The sequence below is a fragment of the Phacochoerus africanus genome, chromosome 14, assembly GCF_016906955.1.
Source record: "Phacochoerus africanus isolate WHEZ1 chromosome 14, ROS_Pafr_v1, whole genome shotgun sequence".
NCBI classification, from domain to species: Eukaryota; Metazoa; Chordata; class Mammalia; order Artiodactyla; family Suidae; genus Phacochoerus; species Phacochoerus africanus.
Window position 1 is genome coordinate 20,071,972 of NC_062557.1, and position 18,950 is coordinate 20,090,921.

The window sequence follows — 18,950 nt, forward strand, 5'->3', positions numbered from 1 at the left end:
GACAGGATGGTAATGCCAAGGACACTTTTCAGTGTTTTGTTCAAGTGGGGGTGGGGGGAAACACCACCAAAGCTGAGTTGACCCAGGGCAGGGCGCAGAGAAGAGGCAGAGAGGCCAGGAGCCAGGCATTGCTCAGCAAAGTACTGATCTGGATCAGATGGGCAGTTAATGCCCAGAGAGACTTACAAACCAAAACCAGCAGTCTCTAGAGTCTTTGCAGAGAAGCTACACAAAATATTATGATTTTATTAGCAACCACAGAAATCATTTTTCACATTTTACACATCCTGTTTCACACGAAGGAGGACTAATTCTAATGAATTATCAAGAATATATCTTAAATAATATTTTACTGAAAAAATTAAGTTAAAATGCACTACATAATAGTGCAGACACAAAGTGCAGCTGGCAATTTAATACATGAAGTGACGCTGAATCGGTAGTGCTGGGAACTCATTTAGTTTTTCCAGAAGGTGATACACTCTGCTTATCTTCAGTCAGTCCCAGGGCAGTATGCAAGCTGAAGAGCAAAATGAACTAAGAAGGGCTAAAGTAGACCAAGTCGGACCAATTGAGGGGCAGTCTTGCAGGGAAATGCTGAGCCCCCATCTGTCGCCAGTGATGCGCTGTGGTTCCTGCCCTCGCTGTGGTACCTCCAGACCGCCTCCACCAGCCAGCCTCCTGGACAAGTGGTGCAGACCTGGAACCCATTTCCTTCTGAGACGTCTGTGTCTATGTCTCACTGGGAGGAGCGCAGGGGAAAGGTTACTTGCCAGAGGACATGGTATCAGAGGTGATTGTCCTCATTAAGGACCAGCTCCAACACCCAAAGACCATCGTCTGGGCCGTGAGGAAAGGGGCCACTTTGTCAGGACAGGTTTCAGCTCTTACCTCTACGTGACAAGCGGCTCATGTGAAAGTCGCCTTGTGGCTAACACCCTCAGAAACGCTGTTCACAGGATTCCCACTCCTGCTCTAGCCCCGAGGCACCAGCCACATGGCCACGAAGTCAGCTCCGCCAGCCTCCAGGGCCTCTCTCTGGGAGGCAAGGAAGAGCTGACCACGGTTGTGCCTCAGTGTTAGACGCAACTATGGGACATACACAACCTCCCCTGACCTTGGGTCAGGAAGAAAGGGGCATCGGTGTTCCCAAAAGGAATTCCAATTCTGACCCAGGGCTGCCTCAAACCTGCTTCAAGTGAAGGCTTCCGGCCTGACTCAGGGGGGCCTTAGGGTGACTGTTTTCTAGGACCGGCAACTCCCTTGTGCTATCACTCACCACCACAAAGAGCATGCTTAGAGCAACCGGGTTTTCTAAAAATCAGACGTGGCATGACGAGAGTATGCTGTGACTGACTTCTTTGCCACAGGCGCAAATCTATGTGCCCATGTGGACACTGTGGTTACATGCCAGGGCTGAACATTTAACAAGAGGGTCTCGGCATATCGTTCAGAGATGCTAAGGTGATGGGGAAAACAGACTTCACTCGGCCAGGGACAGTGTCTTTAGCCCCTCCTCCTAGTCCTTGCTCTTGTCCTAGAAGAGTAAGAGTAACCATCGACCCCTCTTGAGCACGGTGCTGGTCTGGGGCCAGGGCATTCTCATCAAAAGGCATCTTTGATGTTCTTGAGCTGGCGCACAGCCAGGTCTACAGGGAGGCTGAACTTGAGGCTGCTGAGGCGGCTGAGCAGGTTGAGGGCACTCTCAAAGCCGGTGTGTGCCATGTAGCTCCAGGGCTGGTAGTGGGGCTCGATGAGCGACCCTGACTTGCAGATGAGGTTCACCCAGGACACGAGACGCTGCTCATTCAGGGCCATGCACACCAAGGCCTTCAACTCGGAGTCTGCACTGCGCTTAAAAGGGTCATGCTCCGTCAGCACCATGTGGATGGCTGTCAGCAGGCTCTGCTTGGGCGTCACCACGGTGCCTCCCATGACAGGCAGGGCGAAGGACTGCGAGAGCTTCCGGGCTGGGGACTCCACGTAAGCACGGCCATTCTTGGCGTGGTAGTACTTTACAAAGAGCTCCCAGGGGTGCATGGCCTCGGGGGCTGAGGAGAAGGCCGGCAGCAGACAGGCAATGGGGGCCATGACGAGGCTCATCCCTGGGGACGAGGCGTACAGTCCATGGGCCAGCAGGTCCCTCACAGCCACAGTCAGCTCCTTGCGCACAGCCATGGTCAGCTCATCCTTGCCTCCCAGAGAGAGGTCCTGGAGGCTGGCGGAACTGATGACGTGGTCGTGCGGCTGGTGCTTCAGGGCTAGCTGCTTCACCCTGTCTACGGATGCCTCCAGCCTCTTCAGTAAGGGAGAGTAGTCCCTGTCGGCCTGGCCCCTCGGCCACAGGGTCTGTGGGATCTGGCCCGTGGCACAACCAAACTGGCTAACAGCAAAGATCTGGAGCACCGCCAGTGCTCGCCGCATCAGCTGCAGCCCTGTCTCCCGAACTCGCTTCACATCTTCTGCCTTCGCTGCACAGAAAACATAATGACTCATCAGTGAGAGGCCACGGTGGTCAGAGGGACAGCCAAGGAGTCACAAGCTGAGATCCAGTCTTGCTTCTGAGCTACAGTATGGCTCCCACATGAAGCCGAGAGCCACTGAGGGTGTTGCTGGACCTAAGGTTTTTTTTTGCTGTGCCTGTGGCATGTGGAAGTTCCCAGGCCAGGGACTGAATCTGAGCCACAGCTGCAACCTATACCACAGCTGTGGCAATGTCAGATCCTCAACCCACTGTGCTGGGCCAAGGATCAAGCCCTTTCCTCTGCAGTGACCTAAGCAGCTGCAGAGGTTATCCTTAAACCACTGCAGGAACTCCTGGATGTACATTTTTGGTTAATAACAACTATTTTGAGAAACAATTCACGTCACATTCAGTTTACTCAGTAAGTGTGTAATTCAGCGGTTTTTAGTATATTCACAGAGTTGTGCAGCCATTATTTCCAAGGGAGACCATGAACCGTTGGCATTCCCCAATCCCCACTTCTCCCCAACTCCCGAGTCCTAGGCAACCACTAATCTACTTCCTGTCTCTAGGTTTGTTCATTCTGGAAGCTGTACTTACTTTTGCTGTTTCCTGGAGGGAGTCTGCTGCTGCCAGTTCTGGTGGAACCATTTCCTGTCTTCCCACTGGCCTTGCACTCACAGTGTCCGCTCTCTGTCTGTAATGGGCTTCCTACTTCATCTGTAATCAGAAGTTACAAAAGAGGAGACACTTATTTCGCTTCTTTATGGCAGATTTTTAAAGGAGAAATACTATTTACTAGAGCCTACCACGTGCCAAGACTTTCACAATAGTATCTTATTTAATTGTGTGGAACAGTGACTGGCATATAGTATCTCACTCAATAAATATTTACTGGGAGTTCCTGCTGTAGCTTGGTGGTAACAAACTCAATTAGTATCCATGAGGACTCAGGTTTGATCCCTGACCTCACTCAGTGGGTTAAAGATCTATGCTGGAGGAGTTCCTGTTGTGGTGCAGGAGAAACGAATCTAAGAACCATGAGGTTGTGGGTTCGATCCCTGGCACTGCTAAGTGGGTTAAGGATCCGGCATTGCTGTGAACCGTGGTATAGGTCAAAGACATGGCTTGGATCTGGCATTGCTCTGGCTGTGGTATAGGCTGGTAGCTGTAGCTCTGATTTGATCCCTAGCCTGGGAACCTCCAGATGCAGCAGGTGCAGCCCTAAAAAGACAAAAAAAAAAAAAAAAAAGAAAGAAGGAAAGATCCAGGAGTTCCCATCATGGCTCAGTGGTTAACGAATCTGACTAGCATCCATGAGGATTCGGGTCGATCCCTGGCCTTGCTCACTGGGTAAAGGATCTGGCATTGCCATGAGCTGTGGTGTAGGTAGCAGACGTGGCTCAGATCCTGCGTTGCTGTAGCTGTGGTGTAGACCTGCAGCTGTAGCTCTGACTGGACCCCTAGCATGGGAACCTCGATATGCTGTGGGTGTGGCTCTAAAAAGCAAAAAAAAAAAAAAAAGAAAAAAAGAAAAGAGAGAAAGAAAGAAAAGACCTATATTGCCACAAGCTGCAGCGTAGGTCACAGATGTGGCTTGTGGTTCAGATATGGGTGTGGCTGTGGCGTAGGCTGGCAGCTGTAGCTCTGATTTGACCCCTAGCCTGGGAACTTCCATATGCCAGGGTGTACCCCCACCCCCTGTCAAAAAAAAAAGAATTTACTGAGTGAAGAAAGCATGAATCATCATTTTATGGAGGAGAAGAGTGAGACTAAAGAGGTTAGGAACTTGCCCAAGGACACAAAGCTGGTAAATGGCAGGGCTGAGATTTTTAAAAATTTGTATTTATTTATTTACTTATTTATGGCCATGCCCACAGCACGTGGACGTTCCCAGGCCAGGGACTGAAACTGAGCCACTGGAGCGACAACGCTGGATCCTTAATCCGCTGGATCCTGAACTCCAGGGCTGAGATTTCAACCCCCTGGTTCTAAGATCCATGTTCTTTCCACTCCACCATGCTGGCTCCCTTACTGAGTGATCGAAGCTCTTAAACTGAACGTTAAGGACCGGCACCCTTAGGTGTTAGTAGTCAGAATACATAGGATGATGATGACACCTGGTCACCTTTCTTTTCCCATCCCCTCCTCTGACCTTGGATGAAGCTGATGAACATTTCCAGGTCTCGGATCTGAGTTTTCAGCTGTTCAACCAACTGTTCTTTCACTCGGGCTGGGTTGACGATTTGAGCCACAGCTGCATCCACACGCTGCCGAAGCTCCTCAGTGGACAGTGAACTGAGGTCCTCATTCAGATTCATGTCCAGTTTCTTTATTAACTCATCTATGATCACCTGTCAAGACCACAGGCCATGAGCACACCCTTTGGAATTTTCAAGGAGAGAGGATTAGGAAGAAGGGGAATCTTTACCAGAACGCCGCCTGCTACCTTAAATGGAAATCAACGATACACTTGAGGAAAATGTTGCAACTGCTGATCAAGGTGAGGGCACAGAACCTTTACTTCTCTTATAGTAACAAGGACCCCTGGTTCCTCTCTGATGGATGGCTCTTGTCAATGCAAATTTTCTACTAGGCCAGGCAACTTTCACTCAGGAGAACAACAGTGTGGATGATCCAAAGTGGCTGATGAGGAGTTCTCGTTGTGGCTCAGTGGTAACGAACCTGACTAATATCCATGAGGATGTGGGTTTGATCCCTGGCCTTGTTCAGTGGGTTAAGGGTCCAGCGTTGCCGTGAGCTGTGGTATAGGTCACAGACGTGGCTGGGATCCTGTGTTGCTGTGGCTGTTGTGTAGACCAGCAGCTGCAGCTCCAATCTGACCCCTAGCCTGGGAACCTCCATATGCCACAGGTGCAGCCCCCCGAAAAAAACCAAAAAAAAACCCAAAGTGGCTGATGATCTCTAAATAAAAGGCCACAGTTAGCTCTCCTCAAGGCCTCCAAGAGAATAAATGCTGATTTCCCTTAGTTTCCAGTCCTTCTCATCCCTTCCTGCCCTACTCTAGGCAATTAAAGGAAAGCTCTACAAAACATCCAGGTAGGTTACAGCTAAACTATGCTAGCGACACCACGAGGGACAATTTGAAAACCAGATAATATAAATCTAGCCCTGCTGGGTTAACAGCCACATCACAGGGAGAGACAAACATGTGGAGCGATAGCTGTATTCTGACCAGCAGATCTACCTGTCTGCCCAGGTTCTGCTTTAATAAATACAGCATTAAAGTCTGGATTCTTGGAATACTTGTCAAATGGTGCTGGAGGAAAAACCAGTTTACACTGTATGAAGTGCCCAAGTAAAACATTTTTTTTTTTGTCTTTTTGCTATTTCTTGGGCCGCTCCTGCGGCATATGAAGATTCCCAGGCTAGGGGTCCAATCGGAGCTGTAGCCACCGGCCTACACCAGAGCCACAGCAACGCGGGATCCGAGCCGTGTCTGCGACCTACACCGCAGCTCACGGCAACGCCGGATCCTTAACCCACTGAGCAAGGGCAGGGACCGAACCCGCAACCCTATGGTTCCTAGTCGGATTCGTTAACCACTGCGCCACGACGGGAACTCCCAAGTAAAACAATTTTAATGAACAAAGGAAAGAAATGATTGTATGTTATTAATGTAGTAATTGCCCCACCAAAAAAAAAAAAAAAGACATCATTTTCTTTTTCAACCACACCCTTGGCATATGGAAGTTCCTAGGATTGAATATGAGCCAGGGCTGCAGCAATGCTGGGTTCTTAACCCACTGTGCTGGGCCAGAGATCGAACCTATGCCTCCAAAGAGACTAGCTGGATCATTAACCCATTGCGCCACAGCCCAAACTCCTCAATCATCATATTATAAAGCTTTGGCCTGTGTGAATAAAGACTGGCCCCAGGTAGCAGCAAACTTTCCCTTTGATTAGGGCCAGCAGTAAGGCCGAGGGTGAGCAAGCTGGGCAAGGCTGTCCTGTGAATGCTGGAAGGGACAAGGTAACCTGAGGCCATGGCGGAGGCCAACTCTGGAGTCTGCTCACCCGCTGTCTTTCCAAGACCACGGACTGTGGCAGGGAGTCATAACTGCCCTCTTGATAGGCAAACGTTTCCAGGTCGTCTAGTTGGGTTTTGAGCTGCAGGATCAGTTCCTTCTGCTTCTCCCTTTGGGTTGCCAGACGTTCCCGTTTCTCCTGCTCACTCTAAAATAGGAAAATATTTAGGTCCATTTCACAGGAAAAGAACAAGTCAGGACACATTAAGAATCCTCTTAAGGGAGTTCCCATCGTGGATCAGCAGAAACAAATCTGACTAGCCTCCACAAGGCCACAGATTCGACCTCTGGCCTTGCACGGTGAGTTGAGAATATGGTGTTGCTGTGAGCTGTGGTGTAGGTCACAGACATGGCTTGGATCCCGTGTTGCTGTGGCTCTGGTGTAGGCCAAGAGTTGCAGCTCTGATTCGACCCCTAGTCTGGGAACCTCCATATGCCTTGGGTGCAGTCCTAAAAAGACCAAAAAAAAAAAAAAAAATCCTCTTAAGCCACATGTGTATAACTGAATCACTCTGCTGTACATTAAAAATTAACACAAACCACTGTAAATCACCTACACTTCAATAAAATAAAAAGAATCCTCTTAAGCCAATAATAACCAGTAAAGTATAAAAGGTTTCCAAATAACCCAAATGAATACAGAAGTCATGAGACATTTTCAAAAATAAGAATAATTATTTCATCCAGGGCAATGTATTTATTTATTTATTTATTTCTAATTAGGGCTGCACCTTCGGATAGGGAAGTTCCCAGGCTAGGACGGAAGTTCCCAGCTGCTGGCCTACACCACAGGCACAGCAACTCCAGATCTGAGCTGCAACTGAGATCTACGTCACAGCTTGCAGCAAGGCTGGATCCTTAACCCACTGATTGAGGCCAGGGATCAAAACCGAATCCTCAAGGACACTAGCCAGGTTCTTAACCTGCTGAGCCACAATGGGAGCTCCCAGGGCAATTTATTAAATGTGTGTTTTCTTTAAGAAAGTATTTGTCTGTTGTTCCTGTCGTGGCGCAGTGGTTAACGAATCCGACTAGGAACCATGAGGTTGCAGGTTCGGTCCCTGCCCTTGCTCAGTGGGTTAACGATCCGGCGTTGCCGTGAGCTGTGGTGTAGGTTGCAGACGCGGCTCGGATCCCACGTTGCTGTGGCTCTGGCGTAGGCCGGTGGCTACAGCTCCAATTGGACCCCTAGCCTGGGAACCTCCATATGCCGAGGGAGCGGCCCAAGAAATAGCAGAAAAAGACAAAAAAAAAAAAAAAAGAAATAGGACATGAATACAATAGGGCCTTTTGTTAAGACCGCTTTCCCCTCCTCAAAGGTCTAAGTAGGATTGACACAATTTATCTTCGCCAAGACTGCCTCCCAGGAATTAAACATGCCAGTCCTCCGTAGCCAATTACCACAGAACAACTCCTGAAAACTTTCTGCAGCCACGTTTCACAAGAGAATCTGGAGGTAAGGGTGCAGAAAAAGACTTTATAACTCATAACCAGTTTTCTTAAGGTTCAAATCTCCAATATATTGCAAATACCAAACACAGGTGCCCGGCACAGTGAAAAAAAATCCAAAGCCAACTAATAGGGGTGGGAGGGTAACGATGTTAAAAAGAGAAAAAAAAAAAAAAAAAAAGTCAGGTAAGGTTCCCTGACTCCTTTTCTTACCGTTAACCACTAAGCAGTTTCTGCATTGAAATGATTCAAAACCGTTTGGAGAGGTAAAGTCTCACCAACGTATTCTCAAAAACTGGTTTTTCCTTGCCTTTCTTGAGTATCAAAACCAAAAAAAAAAAAAAAAGTAAAACCAGCAAATTACTTGTAGACGTAAGGCTGCACTTCAAACTAGATGTCTAGGGGATATTGAATTTAACCTTGAAATGGTACTTACCAAGGCCTCCAGAGGTAAGGTATGAGAGAGAACAAATGAAAAACAACACATTAACTTTTTGTTCAGCTATTTAAAAAGCAATCCCTTTACTCTAGCTTTGTTCAATATGAGAAAAAAAAAAGAAAAAGAAAAACCCTCTCTCAGGGGATACTGCCCCTCCAAACCTCTCCAAGTGTTGCGCTTTTTTCTTAGAAGCCTGCTTCTTCTCCCCTACTTAGTGAAGGCATCACTATTCTTAGAGATTTTCCCAGGCAGAACCCTTTGCTTCCCCTGTACTTTGTACACACTTCTACTCTAGCTCATTTCACATCATAATGATTTGTTTAGGATCCTGTCTCCCCAAGTCTATGAACTCCTTAAGGGCAAAGGCTTTTTTTTTTTTTTGCCTCGCCTGTGCCATGTGGAAGTTCCTGGGCCAGGGACTGAACATGCACCACAACAGCAACTCAAGCCACTGCAGTGACAGCTCCGGATCTTTAACCTGTTGTGCCACAGGAGAACTCAGCAAAGGCGTTAATTGTACCCCCAAGGCCCAGTGGTATCTGGCACAGGATAAGTTCTCAGTACACACTTTGTACTGAATTCAGTGAGGTCTAGAATGACACATCCCAAATAATGAAATCTCATAAAGTTGTCTAACCAGCCCAAAGGGAAAGAACTAGGGACACTCTGCTTTTGTTTTCTTGCCTTCTTTTTTGAGGGGACCACACCTGAGACATTGTGCAAGTTCTCAGGCCAGGGATCAAACCTGTGTCACAGCAGTGACCTGAGCCATAGCACTAGCACTGCAGGATCCTTAACCAGTGGGTCACCAGGAAACTCCTGTTTTTGTTTTCATTGTATCCCATCCCAACATTACAAAGCCAAAGACGAAAGAAACCAGCCATAGATCCTGATTCCATTTTCCTGAGTGTGTCTGCTGAATGGGGTCATTTGCTGTGGTAATTACCGGGTAGGCTGTTCACTGGCAGGCAGGCAAACAAGTTAACAATGAGCTCTGGTGCAAGGCAGGGAATAACAGAAATAATTTCCAGTATGAAGCAAGAGAAAATGCTGGTCAAAAAACCCACAAAAACTGGAATTGGTAAGCAGTCATTTGGTTCAAACGTGTCCCCACTTGGCACTACCTGTTCATGTGTCAATACAATATACACACACAAGATTACAGCTGCTTATTAAGTGTTTGAGCCCTACACTAATTATTTTTTTAAGTTGTACTCTGTTTCCAAAAGTAAAAATGACCATTCAAAAGAGGACCAACTCCACAAAGAAACTCTAGTGCTTCTCACTCCTGAACAGGGGCCAACCACAAAAGTTCTTTCTATCCCATTTGTTCTTTAAAAGTCTGGCAATCTGGGAGTTCCCATTGTGGCTCAGCAGAAATGAAATCTGACTAGTATCCATGAGGATGCAGGTTTGACCCCTGGCCTCGATCAGTAGGTTAAGGATCTGGCGTTGCCCTGAGCTGTGGTGTAGGTCGCAGACGCAGCTTGGATCTGGTGTTGCTGTGGATGTGGCCAGTGGCTGCAGCTCCGATTAGAACTCTAGCCTGGGAACCTCCATGTGCCATGGGTGCAGCCCTAAAAAGCCAAAAAAAAAAAAAAGAAAAGAAAAAAAGCCTGGCAATCTGAGGACCTGTGCAAGGAGCTCTGAGTATTCAGAGAGAAGGGTGGAACAGTAAACACGGGACTGCACTGAAAACACTTCAGATTAAAATAAGTCAATATTTGCTGCTGATAAGTCTACTAGGTTAAAACCAATTTAAGTGGGAAGAAAGCCACATGTGGGCTGTAACCTGAAGAACAGAAAGGTGGAGAAAAGAGAGCAAGTCTCCTCCAACAAACTATCTACAACTGCATCCTTCCAGAGGTTCAAAGACTGTAAGGAAACATTCTCTTGGTAAGTCATACAAACTCTCGGTACATAGTGTAGGTTAATTGAATGCATCTTGTCATAGTTACCAAAGGGGCTTCATTCAGAAAATCTAGTTATTAAGTAGGATGGGCAAGGAGTTTTAAAATACCAGCACTAAGAAATTCATATAATCAGGAGTTGTGTTTCTTTCAGTTAATGAGAGACCTTGCTGTTCACCAAAGTTCTCACCCAGTCAAGGGTCTGAAGATTAAAGGCATTCTCTAGATTCCAGTTATGCGAGAACAGGGAGCAGACCTAAATTTCCATGGATTTCAATTCGCTTGCTCTTCACTAGCCAATTTTCTCAATCCCCAGGGTCGGGGTACTATATCAGCAAACGGACTCAGGACTTAGGTACTTGATGAAGCGACCCCAAGATGAGTGGAAGCAGCACTGTTTAGTGGGGTGCTCTGTTGCCCTTTGAATACTCTCCTCGCTCACCGCTCTTCTGCCTCTCAAGTCATCACACTTGTACCTCTTTCCACACCTTTGGTGGACATCTCTCATCAACTTCCCAGACCTCCCATTCCTCTTGCTTTTCAGCAGGCCCCTAACATCTGCCTGGTCTCCTCTTCTGGGACGCGCATACCCACCTAGACAAGCCAGCTTCTCACCACTGCCACCCCAGTTCGCGTCACCCACCCAGTCCTCAATTCCCATATCCTCCGGGTCCAGCCCTAGCTGTTCACCTGGTCCTCGCCCCGCAACCGTGGCCGGTCCCCCAGCAGCCCGTCGGCATCATCACTGGAGGGGTCCTCGCTGCCCCCGTAACCCAGGACATGAGGGCAGCCGCGGAAGGCGAAGTCCTCGAGCTCGCGGAGGAGTCGCTGCTGCTCCGCTGGCGCCCCACGCACCACCTGCCGCAGGCGGAACTGCACCTGAGCAAAATGGGAGGACAGAGCGAGCAGCGCCGAGTCCAGCCGCCGCCGCTCGGCCCGCAGCCGCCGCAGCGTCCGGTCCGGGGAGTCGGGCGCGGAGCCCGTGGCCGCGCAGGGCTCCTCGGCCGCCACCTCTTCCGAGAACGCAGCCGCTCCGGGTCCGGTCTCCGCCACCGCCCCCACTGGCGCCCAGCGCACCGCCTCGCATGGCGACAGCGACTCCTCTTCCTCCTCCTCTTCGTCCTTCGCTCTTGGGCCAACGGCCGCCACCCCCGTTACCGGCTCTGCAGCCGCTTCGACGGCCGCCATCTTCCAGGAAACTCTGCTGCACGTCAGCCGCGCCCCCTGCTGCCATGGCAACGGCGCGCAGGTTGCAAGCCTGGAGGAACGTGTGGGCGGGGCTCAGACGTACAGCTCTCGGACGTCACCCTGGGCGGGCCTTCCCTTGGGATTTAATTCTGGCCCAAAATTTATTGATCGCCTGCTGTGCATCCGGCATTGAGTGTACTAAGCGTTGAAGAAACAGGTGAATGAAGCCGGGGCAAGTCCTTTCCTGTGTACAGACTCTAGTCCTTGCCCTGGTCCTGGCGAGCGGGTAGTCTATTCCAAACGTGTGCATTTCTGGAGATCCCAACATGTGAAGGGCTGCAAGGACTGTCCGCTCACAGAGTCTCTTGGGAGTGCAGATCCCTGGCTGTAGGGCCACGTTCCCCGTTCCTCTAAACTCTTTCCCCGACCATATAAGGAGAGGCAGCTGCTGGGGCCGTCCCCAGGATCTAAAGATAGCAGCCCCTGCCCTGGACTCTAAGCTGCGACCGGGCAGCGGCAGCCGCCATGGCACGGTAAGTGCTTCTATAGCCGCCCGTTTCCCTGGAGATTCTTTGCCCCACGTTTTCTAGGCGCTCCAGGTTCTGCAAGGTCCCAGGGGAACCCCGGAGCCCAAGTCTCTGTAAGCTTGTGGTAGTGAGGGAAAGTGTGAGCTGAATGTTCTTCATAAGTCCCTACCTTTCTGCTCTCGTACTTTCGATTCTCCCCAGGTCCACCCTCACCGCACATGACCCCTCCTGTCACTCCCCTTACACCCCCTTCTGTCTGATTTAGCTCCAGTTTGTGCTAAAGCATAAAACATCCCTTCCTTGTATTTTCCCCTCCTTCCGCCCTTCCCAAATGCCCTCAGTCTTCCCTCTCCCACCCCTATGAAGCCCCACCTCAACTCCTCTTCAGGCAGCATGCCCGGACCCTGTGGTACGACAGGCCCAAGTATGTGTTCATGGAGTTTTGTGTTGAGGACAGCTCCGATGTCCACGTGCTCATCGAAGACCACCGCATTGTGTTCAGGTAATGGCCCCCGACGCTAGAGGGCCTGGCTTCCCGAGAACCTTCCCCTTCTCCTGATGCCCCCGTATTCATCCTCCCACATCTTCTCAGCTGCAAGAACCCAGATGGAGTGGAGTTTTACAATGAGATTGAGTTCTATGCCAAGGTGAACTGCAAGGTAAGGGTGGAGTGGGACAGTACAGGCTGGTGGGAAGGCTGCCTGGGAAACCGGAGATTCATTCTAAATCTCAGACCCTAAAAGCGAGGCTATCTGGCAGGACTCTCAGGATAAACGCTCTGGCCGCTCCATTACTTGCTTTGTGAGGAAATGGAAGGAGAAGGTGGCCTGGCCCCGGCTCACCAAGGAGGATATCAAGGTGGGTGTGCGGGAAGCGGCAGCTCTTTCTCCTCTAACCCAGGTACCCAGGTTAGATCTGAGAATCTCCCTTGGCTCCTTTCCCATCGACATTCAATTACTCACCAGGTCCTGCCTATTTGACCTCCTAAATAGAATCCATGATTTCATCTCTTCCTAATTCAGACCTTATCCAATACTGGGTGAGGTTTGTTGCATATTTTCAGCCCCACCCTCTATCCATCCTCTGTATTGCTCCCATCATGGTCTGTTGAAAACACACATTTGACCCTGTCACTCTCTTCCATTTAAAAGCCTCCAGTGGCTTCTTTTCCCTCAAAAGTTGAAGATTGGCTGTCCACTGGCTGGATCTGGCTCTCGCGTTTGTTTTAGGAGTCTTCACAGTGTTGGAAAGTATTTTGACTGCTGGCTGACATTTTAAAATGTGGAGATTTCGGAGTTTCCGTTGTGGTGCAGTGGGAAACGAATCTGACTAGTAACCATGAGGTTGTGGGTTTGATCCCTGGCCTTGCTCAGTGGTTTAAGGATCCTGTGTTGCTGTGAGCTGTGGTGTAGGTCAAAGACGAGGCCCGGATCCCGCTTTACTGTGGCTGTGGCATAGGCTGGTGGCTATGGCTCCAATTCAACCCCTAGCCCGGGAACCTCCATATGCCGAGGGTGAGGCCCTAAAAAGACAAAAAGACCACATAAAATAAAATAAAATAATTAAAATCCAGAGTCTTGGCTTCTCTCGGAAACTGGAGACTCAGCCTACACTGGTCTAAATTCCCAAATGCCTAGAGTTGGTGCTTTAAATGGGGCATGCCCTTCACTTTACTCCTTTTCATTATCTCTCTGACATTCTCAGGCGTTTGACCTTGTAGCTTCTGCCGTTTGAGTTGAAGTTCAGGCTCATGACTTAGCTTTTCCTTCCTTCCGCAGCCTCTTACCCCATTGCTCTCTGCCTCAAACGTCACATTCCAGCCACAGCAAACTCTTGCAGCTCTTTGCCACACACCAAGTTAATTATTCATCTCAATACCGTCGATCAAGCTCTGCCTTCTTCCTGGAAAGTCTCCATCACCTGTACCTTCACCCACCTCACCCCTGCTCATCCTTCAAGGCCCTGCTACCCTAAGAAACCTGGGTTCCCATAATGTCCCCTGCATAGCCCACCGTCATGCTTTTCACACTGTATTATAACCATTTATTTACATTTCCCTTCTCTGCTTCTTGATGGCTGGGACTATGTATTGAACATTTTATTTTATTTTATTTTTTTTGTCTTTTTTTTTTTGCTATTTCTTGGGCTGCTCCTGCGGCATATGGAGGTTCCCAGGCTAGGGGTCCAATCGGAGCTGTAGCCACCGGCCTACACCAGAGCCACAGCAACGCAGGATCCGAGCCGCGTCTGCAACCTACACCACAGCTCACGGCAACGCCGGATCGTTAACCCGCTGAGCAAGGGCAGGGACGGAACCCGCAACCTCATGGTTCCTAGTCGGATTCGTTAACCACTGCGCCACGATGGGAACTCCTGAACATTTTAATAATCCCAAGGCCAACCTCGGAATCTGGCCCATAGTATGTGTTCAATAAATACCTGTTAAATGAATGAGTGAATAACTTCTTTCCCTATAAAAATGTGGGAACTGGAGTTCCTGTCATGGCTCAGTGGTAGCAAACCCAACCAGTATCCATGAGGGTGCGGGTTCAATCCCTGGCCTTGCTTAGTGGGTTAAGGGTCTGGTGTTGCTGAGAGCTGTGGTGTAGGTCAGAGACTTGGCTCAGATCCCAGTTTGCTGTGGCTGTGACATAGACTAGAAGTTGCAGCTCCAATTGGACCCCTAGCCTGGGAATTTCCCTGTGCCATGGACGTGGCCCTAAAAAAAACAGAAAAAGAAAAGAACCTGGTAAATCTTTGCTGCTGATGACATGGCAGCTTGCAGGAAGGTTACCCAGAGGGGTGCTTTTGGGGAGATGATACTCCCATTGAGCCTCTTTCCCTCAAGTGTGCTTCTACCCACATGCCCACAGTCATTTCTGCACTTCTGCTGCTGCCTTCCTGGCCTGTGACTCTCTGTGCTTTCCTCCTGCAGCCAGCGTGGTTGTCTGTGGACTTTGATAACTGGAGAGACTGGGAAGGGGATGAAGAAGTGGAGTTGGCTCAGGTGGAACATTATGCAGAGGTAGTGCCATTTTCTGCCCATTGTACTCATTCTCCGTGCTGTGCATGCATTGCTCTGGAGAGCTGTCATCAGGGCTAGGCAGAGGACTAGGAGCTCCCGCGCAGGCTGCTCACTGGTGCTGATGGCCTTTGCATATTTTGCGCGATGTTTCTTTTTCTTTTTCTTTTCTTTTCTTTCTTTCTTTTTTTTTTTTTTTGCTGAGCCGGCAACCTGTAGAAGTTCCTAGGTCAGGGATCCAACCCACACCACAGCAGTGATCCAAGCTGCTTCAGTGACAACACCAGATCCTCACCCTGCTGAGCCACCAGGAAACTCCTTGCTCAATGTTTCTTTAGCAGTGATGAGGAAAATGAATATTCCCCAAGTGAAACTGAATACATAGGTTCAGTCACGGTTCCGAGTAGAGCCTGTGTTCTGAAAAAGTTGGGCAAAACCTTGTTCTGTTTTTCTGTAATTTCTGTTCTATTTTCTTTGCATATACATGTGTATTTTTCCTAAGCCAGACAGCTTTCTGGGAAGCTCAAACTATGCAGCATAGGAGTTCCCGTCGTGGCGCAGTGGTTCACGAATCCGACTAGGAACCATGAGGTTGCGGGGTCGATCCCTGGCCTTGCTCAGCGGGTTAAGGATACGGCGTTGCCGTGAGCTGTGGTGGAAGTTGCAGACTCGGCTCAGATCCCGAGTTGCTGTGGCTGTGGCGTAGGTCGGTGGCTATAGCTCCGATTGGACCCCTAGCCTGGGAACTTCCATATGCCGCAGGTGCAGCCCTTAAAAAGACCAAAAACAAAAATGAAAACAAACAAAAAAATCACTAGTTCCCAATAAGTTGCCCCTGCTATATATTTGTTTTTGGAATTTCAGCTACTAGTTATTCAAGTTGCAAAAATACTAATAGACCCTAACCTGGATTAGTGAGGAGGTGTGTATATTTAATTTTCATATATATATATATATATATATATATATATATATATTTTTTTTTTTTTTTTTTTTGCTCCTGCCTACAGCATGGGGAAGCTCCCAGGGCAGGGATCAAGCCCCAGTCACAGCAGTGACCCAAGCCACATTAATGACACCACCCGATCCTTAACCCACTAGGCCACCAGGGAACTCCTAAATTTCCTTTTAAAAAGAGGATCAAGAAGTTCCCATTGTGGTGCAGCAGGTTTAGGATCCAGTGTGGTCTCTGCTGAATCATGGGTTCGATCCCCAGCCTGGTGCAGTGGGTTAAGGATCTGGCATTGCTGCATCTGTGGCATAGGTCACAGCTGCAGCTTGGATTTGATCCGTGGCCTGGGAATTTCCCTGTGCTGCAGGTGTGGCCACAAAGGGATCAATTTACTTTTCTCCAGTTCATTCCAGTGATGTATTAAGGGCCTTCATGCTGGAGCAGTTGTTTGTCTGAGACCATTTTCCTATGGTCCATGGATATGCAGGTGGTTCTTCCCTCAGCCCTCTTCTCTCTGGTGACTGACAGCTTTTCTCCTCCCAGCAGCTTTTGAAGAAGGTCAGCACCAAGAGCCCTCCCCCTGCAATGGACGACCTGGATGTAAGTAAAGCCTGCTCCTTAACCCTTCGGTTTCCTTTTAGCCCTGAAAAAATAAGGTATTAGAACCCTCCTGTGCCCAGTCTCTAGCATGGAGTGGTTCTCAGTGCTTGTGAGGCAAGTCTGAATTTGACACAGAAGGCCAACTGTTGCTCTCCATGCCTTAGGAGACCCCAGCAAGACCCTCCTCCCCTCCCTCTCCTTCTTTGCTTCTCCAATTTAGAGCAGACCTGGCATGTTGACTATCTTTGCAGCTGTAAGCACCGGTAGCATTCGTTGAAATTCTGACATTAAATGACAACTGGTACAGTGTTGTTTATCGAGAACCAGTGGCTTATTTTATCTTCCAAAGTTAAATCCTTCTGGATTAGCATCCCCGAAGAAGTTGTGTGCTTCAGAAAATCACCAAAGAAAATTTGGAGAGCTGGAGGGAATGAGCAGTATTTGTGAACACAAATGTCCAGTCTTTGCAGACTCTACAGTTGCTTTTATCTTTTTTGTCCCCCCCTCCAGGATGATTCTGACAGTGCTGACGCAAGAAGTAATTAACTTTCTGTCACAGCAGAACCGGAGAGGAAGCTGTGGCTGTCTTCTGGTCACTCTGACAAGCTAGGGCCTGGGTCTTTGTCAGCTCTTTGCCTGGGCACCAGGGTCCTCTGGGATCTCTGAACTTTCCGAAGAGCTCTTTATTAAAGGTCCTCCTCATGCTTTATTTCTTCTTCCTAGGCACTTGACTGTGGCTGCTGCGGCTGTTGGCTGGATAGAAAAGGACTAGAGGGGTGGGACTTCTGACTTCTTACCAATTAACTGTAATCATCCAGGCTTTCTTGAGTATTCGAGGTGTGAGTGAGAGAGAGAGAGAGTGTGTGTGCGTGCGCGCGCGCGCAGGCAAAAGCCAAAGAAGCAGATTATATAGATTATACTGAATATCTAGGAACTGTTCTCTGTCTCTTTCCTTCTTGTACTTCTTCCTCCTGGAGACAAGCCTCTTCCCCCTCTATAGTGCCTCTCCAGTGGAGAAGCGGGTATTGGAGATCCTGGCCCTCACTCTTGCGATCAGAAGAAGAAAGATGTTGGGAATAGACTTGTAATCAAGCTAGAGGATTCTCCATGCCCAGATCTATGTGCTGATCTTCAGAACAGAAACCAGCCTTTTACTTTATGGCTAATATTGCCATCTCTAGAACCAGCCAGAACCCCACATCAGCTGCCTGCCTACTCCAGAAATGTCTTTACACTTTTGGAGTTCCCCTTGTGGCTCAGCAGTAATGAATCCAACTAGTACCCATGAAGATGCAGGTTCCATCCTTGGCCTTGCTCAGTGGGTTAAAGGATCCAGTATTGCCATGAGCTGTGGTGTAGGTTGCAGATGTGGCTCAGATCCTGCATTGCAGTGGCTGTGGCGTAGGCTGGCAGCTCTGATTCGACACCTAGCCTGGGAACTTCCATATGCCACATGTGTGGCCCTAAAACAAACAAACAATTCAGAATTCCGGAAATAATCTTTACACTTTTAAAACTAATTTTATGCAATGCCATGTCTATTCACTCTTCCATTGATCAGCTGTCCCATTCATCCACAATCATTTTTTAGGTGCCTAATGTGTACTTAAACCGTGACTTAAGCAATATGCAATACCTAGACTTTGCTCTTGAACTCATGGTAAAGTACTGAGGTTTGTTAAATTAAACAAGCAGAATTTGTACTCTTTCAATAGGAGTAAACACTGTTAACAGTTTCTTCAATAAATTTACATATGTTTATCTATATCTTGATGTGTATCTCTACATATTATACCCATTATAAATTCTATACCTATATATCATAATTATATATAAAATATAGACTATATATGGAACATAAACACCTAGAGGATCATGTATTGTTTATATGCCATATAATATAAAGATTTTACACATACACAGGCAGATGTAATGTGTGTGTATACAATGGGAATTGGGCTATACATTTTGCACCTTGCTTTTTTTCACTTAATATGTATTGGTACTCTTTCCAAATCAGTCTTCATAGAACTAACTCTTCTTCATGGCTACATGGTATTTAATTGAATATATTTTCCATAATTTAACAGGTTCTTTATCTAGGGATATTTAGGTTGTTGTTAGTCTTTTCCAACCTTTTGTTTTTTAGTGCTGCAACTGTGGCATATGGAAGTTCCCAGGCTAGGGAATCTAGTTGGAGCTGCAGCTGCTGGCCTAGACCACAGCTCATGGCAAGGCCAGATCCCTAACCCACTGACTGAGGCCAGGGATTGAGTCCGCATCCTCACGGATACTAGACAGATTTGTCTCTGCTGCGCTTCAACAGGAACTCCAGTCTTTTTCAATTTTT

General features: G+C 48.3%; 2 protein-coding genes across 8 annotated transcripts; one reads left to right on the forward strand and one right to left on the reverse strand.

The window, feature by feature from the left end:
* Positions 1-333: 333 nt before the first annotated feature.
* Positions 334-11,545, reverse strand: RUNDC1 (RUN domain containing 1). Its single transcript, XM_047757039.1, has 5 exons — positions 11,002-11,545; positions 6,503-6,661; positions 4,620-4,818; positions 3,065-3,184; positions 334-2,471 (listed from the first exon to the last, which is right to left on the reverse strand). The coding sequence occupies exons 1-5, from the start codon at positions 11,497-11,499 to the stop codon at positions 1,606-1,608; spliced, it is 1,842 nt and encodes a 613-aa protein (XP_047612995.1). The 5' UTR covers positions 11,500-11,545; the 3' UTR covers positions 334-1,605.
* A 113-nt stretch (positions 11,546-11,658) lies between these two features.
* PTGES3L (prostaglandin E synthase 3 like) lies at positions 11,659-17,309 on the forward strand. 7 transcript variants are annotated; one of them, XM_047757044.1, is made up of 7 exons: positions 11,659-12,032; positions 12,368-12,528; positions 12,619-12,685; positions 12,786-12,884; positions 14,962-15,051; positions 16,544-16,600; positions 17,111-17,309. In XM_047757044.1, the coding sequence occupies exons 2-7, from the start codon at positions 12,461-12,463 to the stop codon at positions 17,144-17,146; spliced, it is 417 nt and encodes a 138-aa protein (XP_047613000.1). In that variant the 5' UTR covers positions 11,659-12,032; positions 12,368-12,460; the 3' UTR covers positions 17,147-17,309. The 7 variants fall into 7 exon arrangements, with proteins under 7 accessions (XP_047613000.1, XP_047612997.1, XP_047612998.1 ...); XM_047757041.1 differs by having other exon boundaries at positions 11,946-12,032; positions 12,415-12,528; XM_047757042.1 differs by having other exon boundaries at positions 11,946-12,032; positions 12,415-12,528; positions 16,547-16,600.
* Positions 17,310-18,950: the final 1,641 nt, after the last annotated feature.

Bases quoted from the DNA above. Each gene is read 5' to 3' on its own strand.
- RUNDC1 (XM_047757039.1), bottom strand. From the start codon at position 11,499: ATGGCGGCCGTCGAAGCGGCTGCAGAGCCGGTAACGGGGGTGGCGGCC. The intron at 6,662-11,001 runs GTGAACAGCTAG...TTCCTATTTTAG, and splicing joins GGTTGCGGGGCGAGGACCAG to AGTGAGCAGGAGAAACGGGA. The intron at 2,472-3,064 runs GTAAGTACAGCT...TTTTCTGTGCAG, and splicing joins CCCTCCAGGAAACAGCAAAA to CGAAGGCAGAAGATGTGAAG.
- PTGES3L (XM_047757041.1), top strand. The intron at 12,529-12,618 runs GTAATGGCCCCC...ACATCTTCTCAG, and splicing joins GACCACCGCATTGTGTTCAG to CTGCAAGAACCCAGATGGAG. The intron at 12,885-14,961 runs GTGGGTGTGCGG...TTCCTCCTGCAG, and splicing joins TCACCAAGGAGGATATCAAG to CCAGCGTGGTTGTCTGTGGA.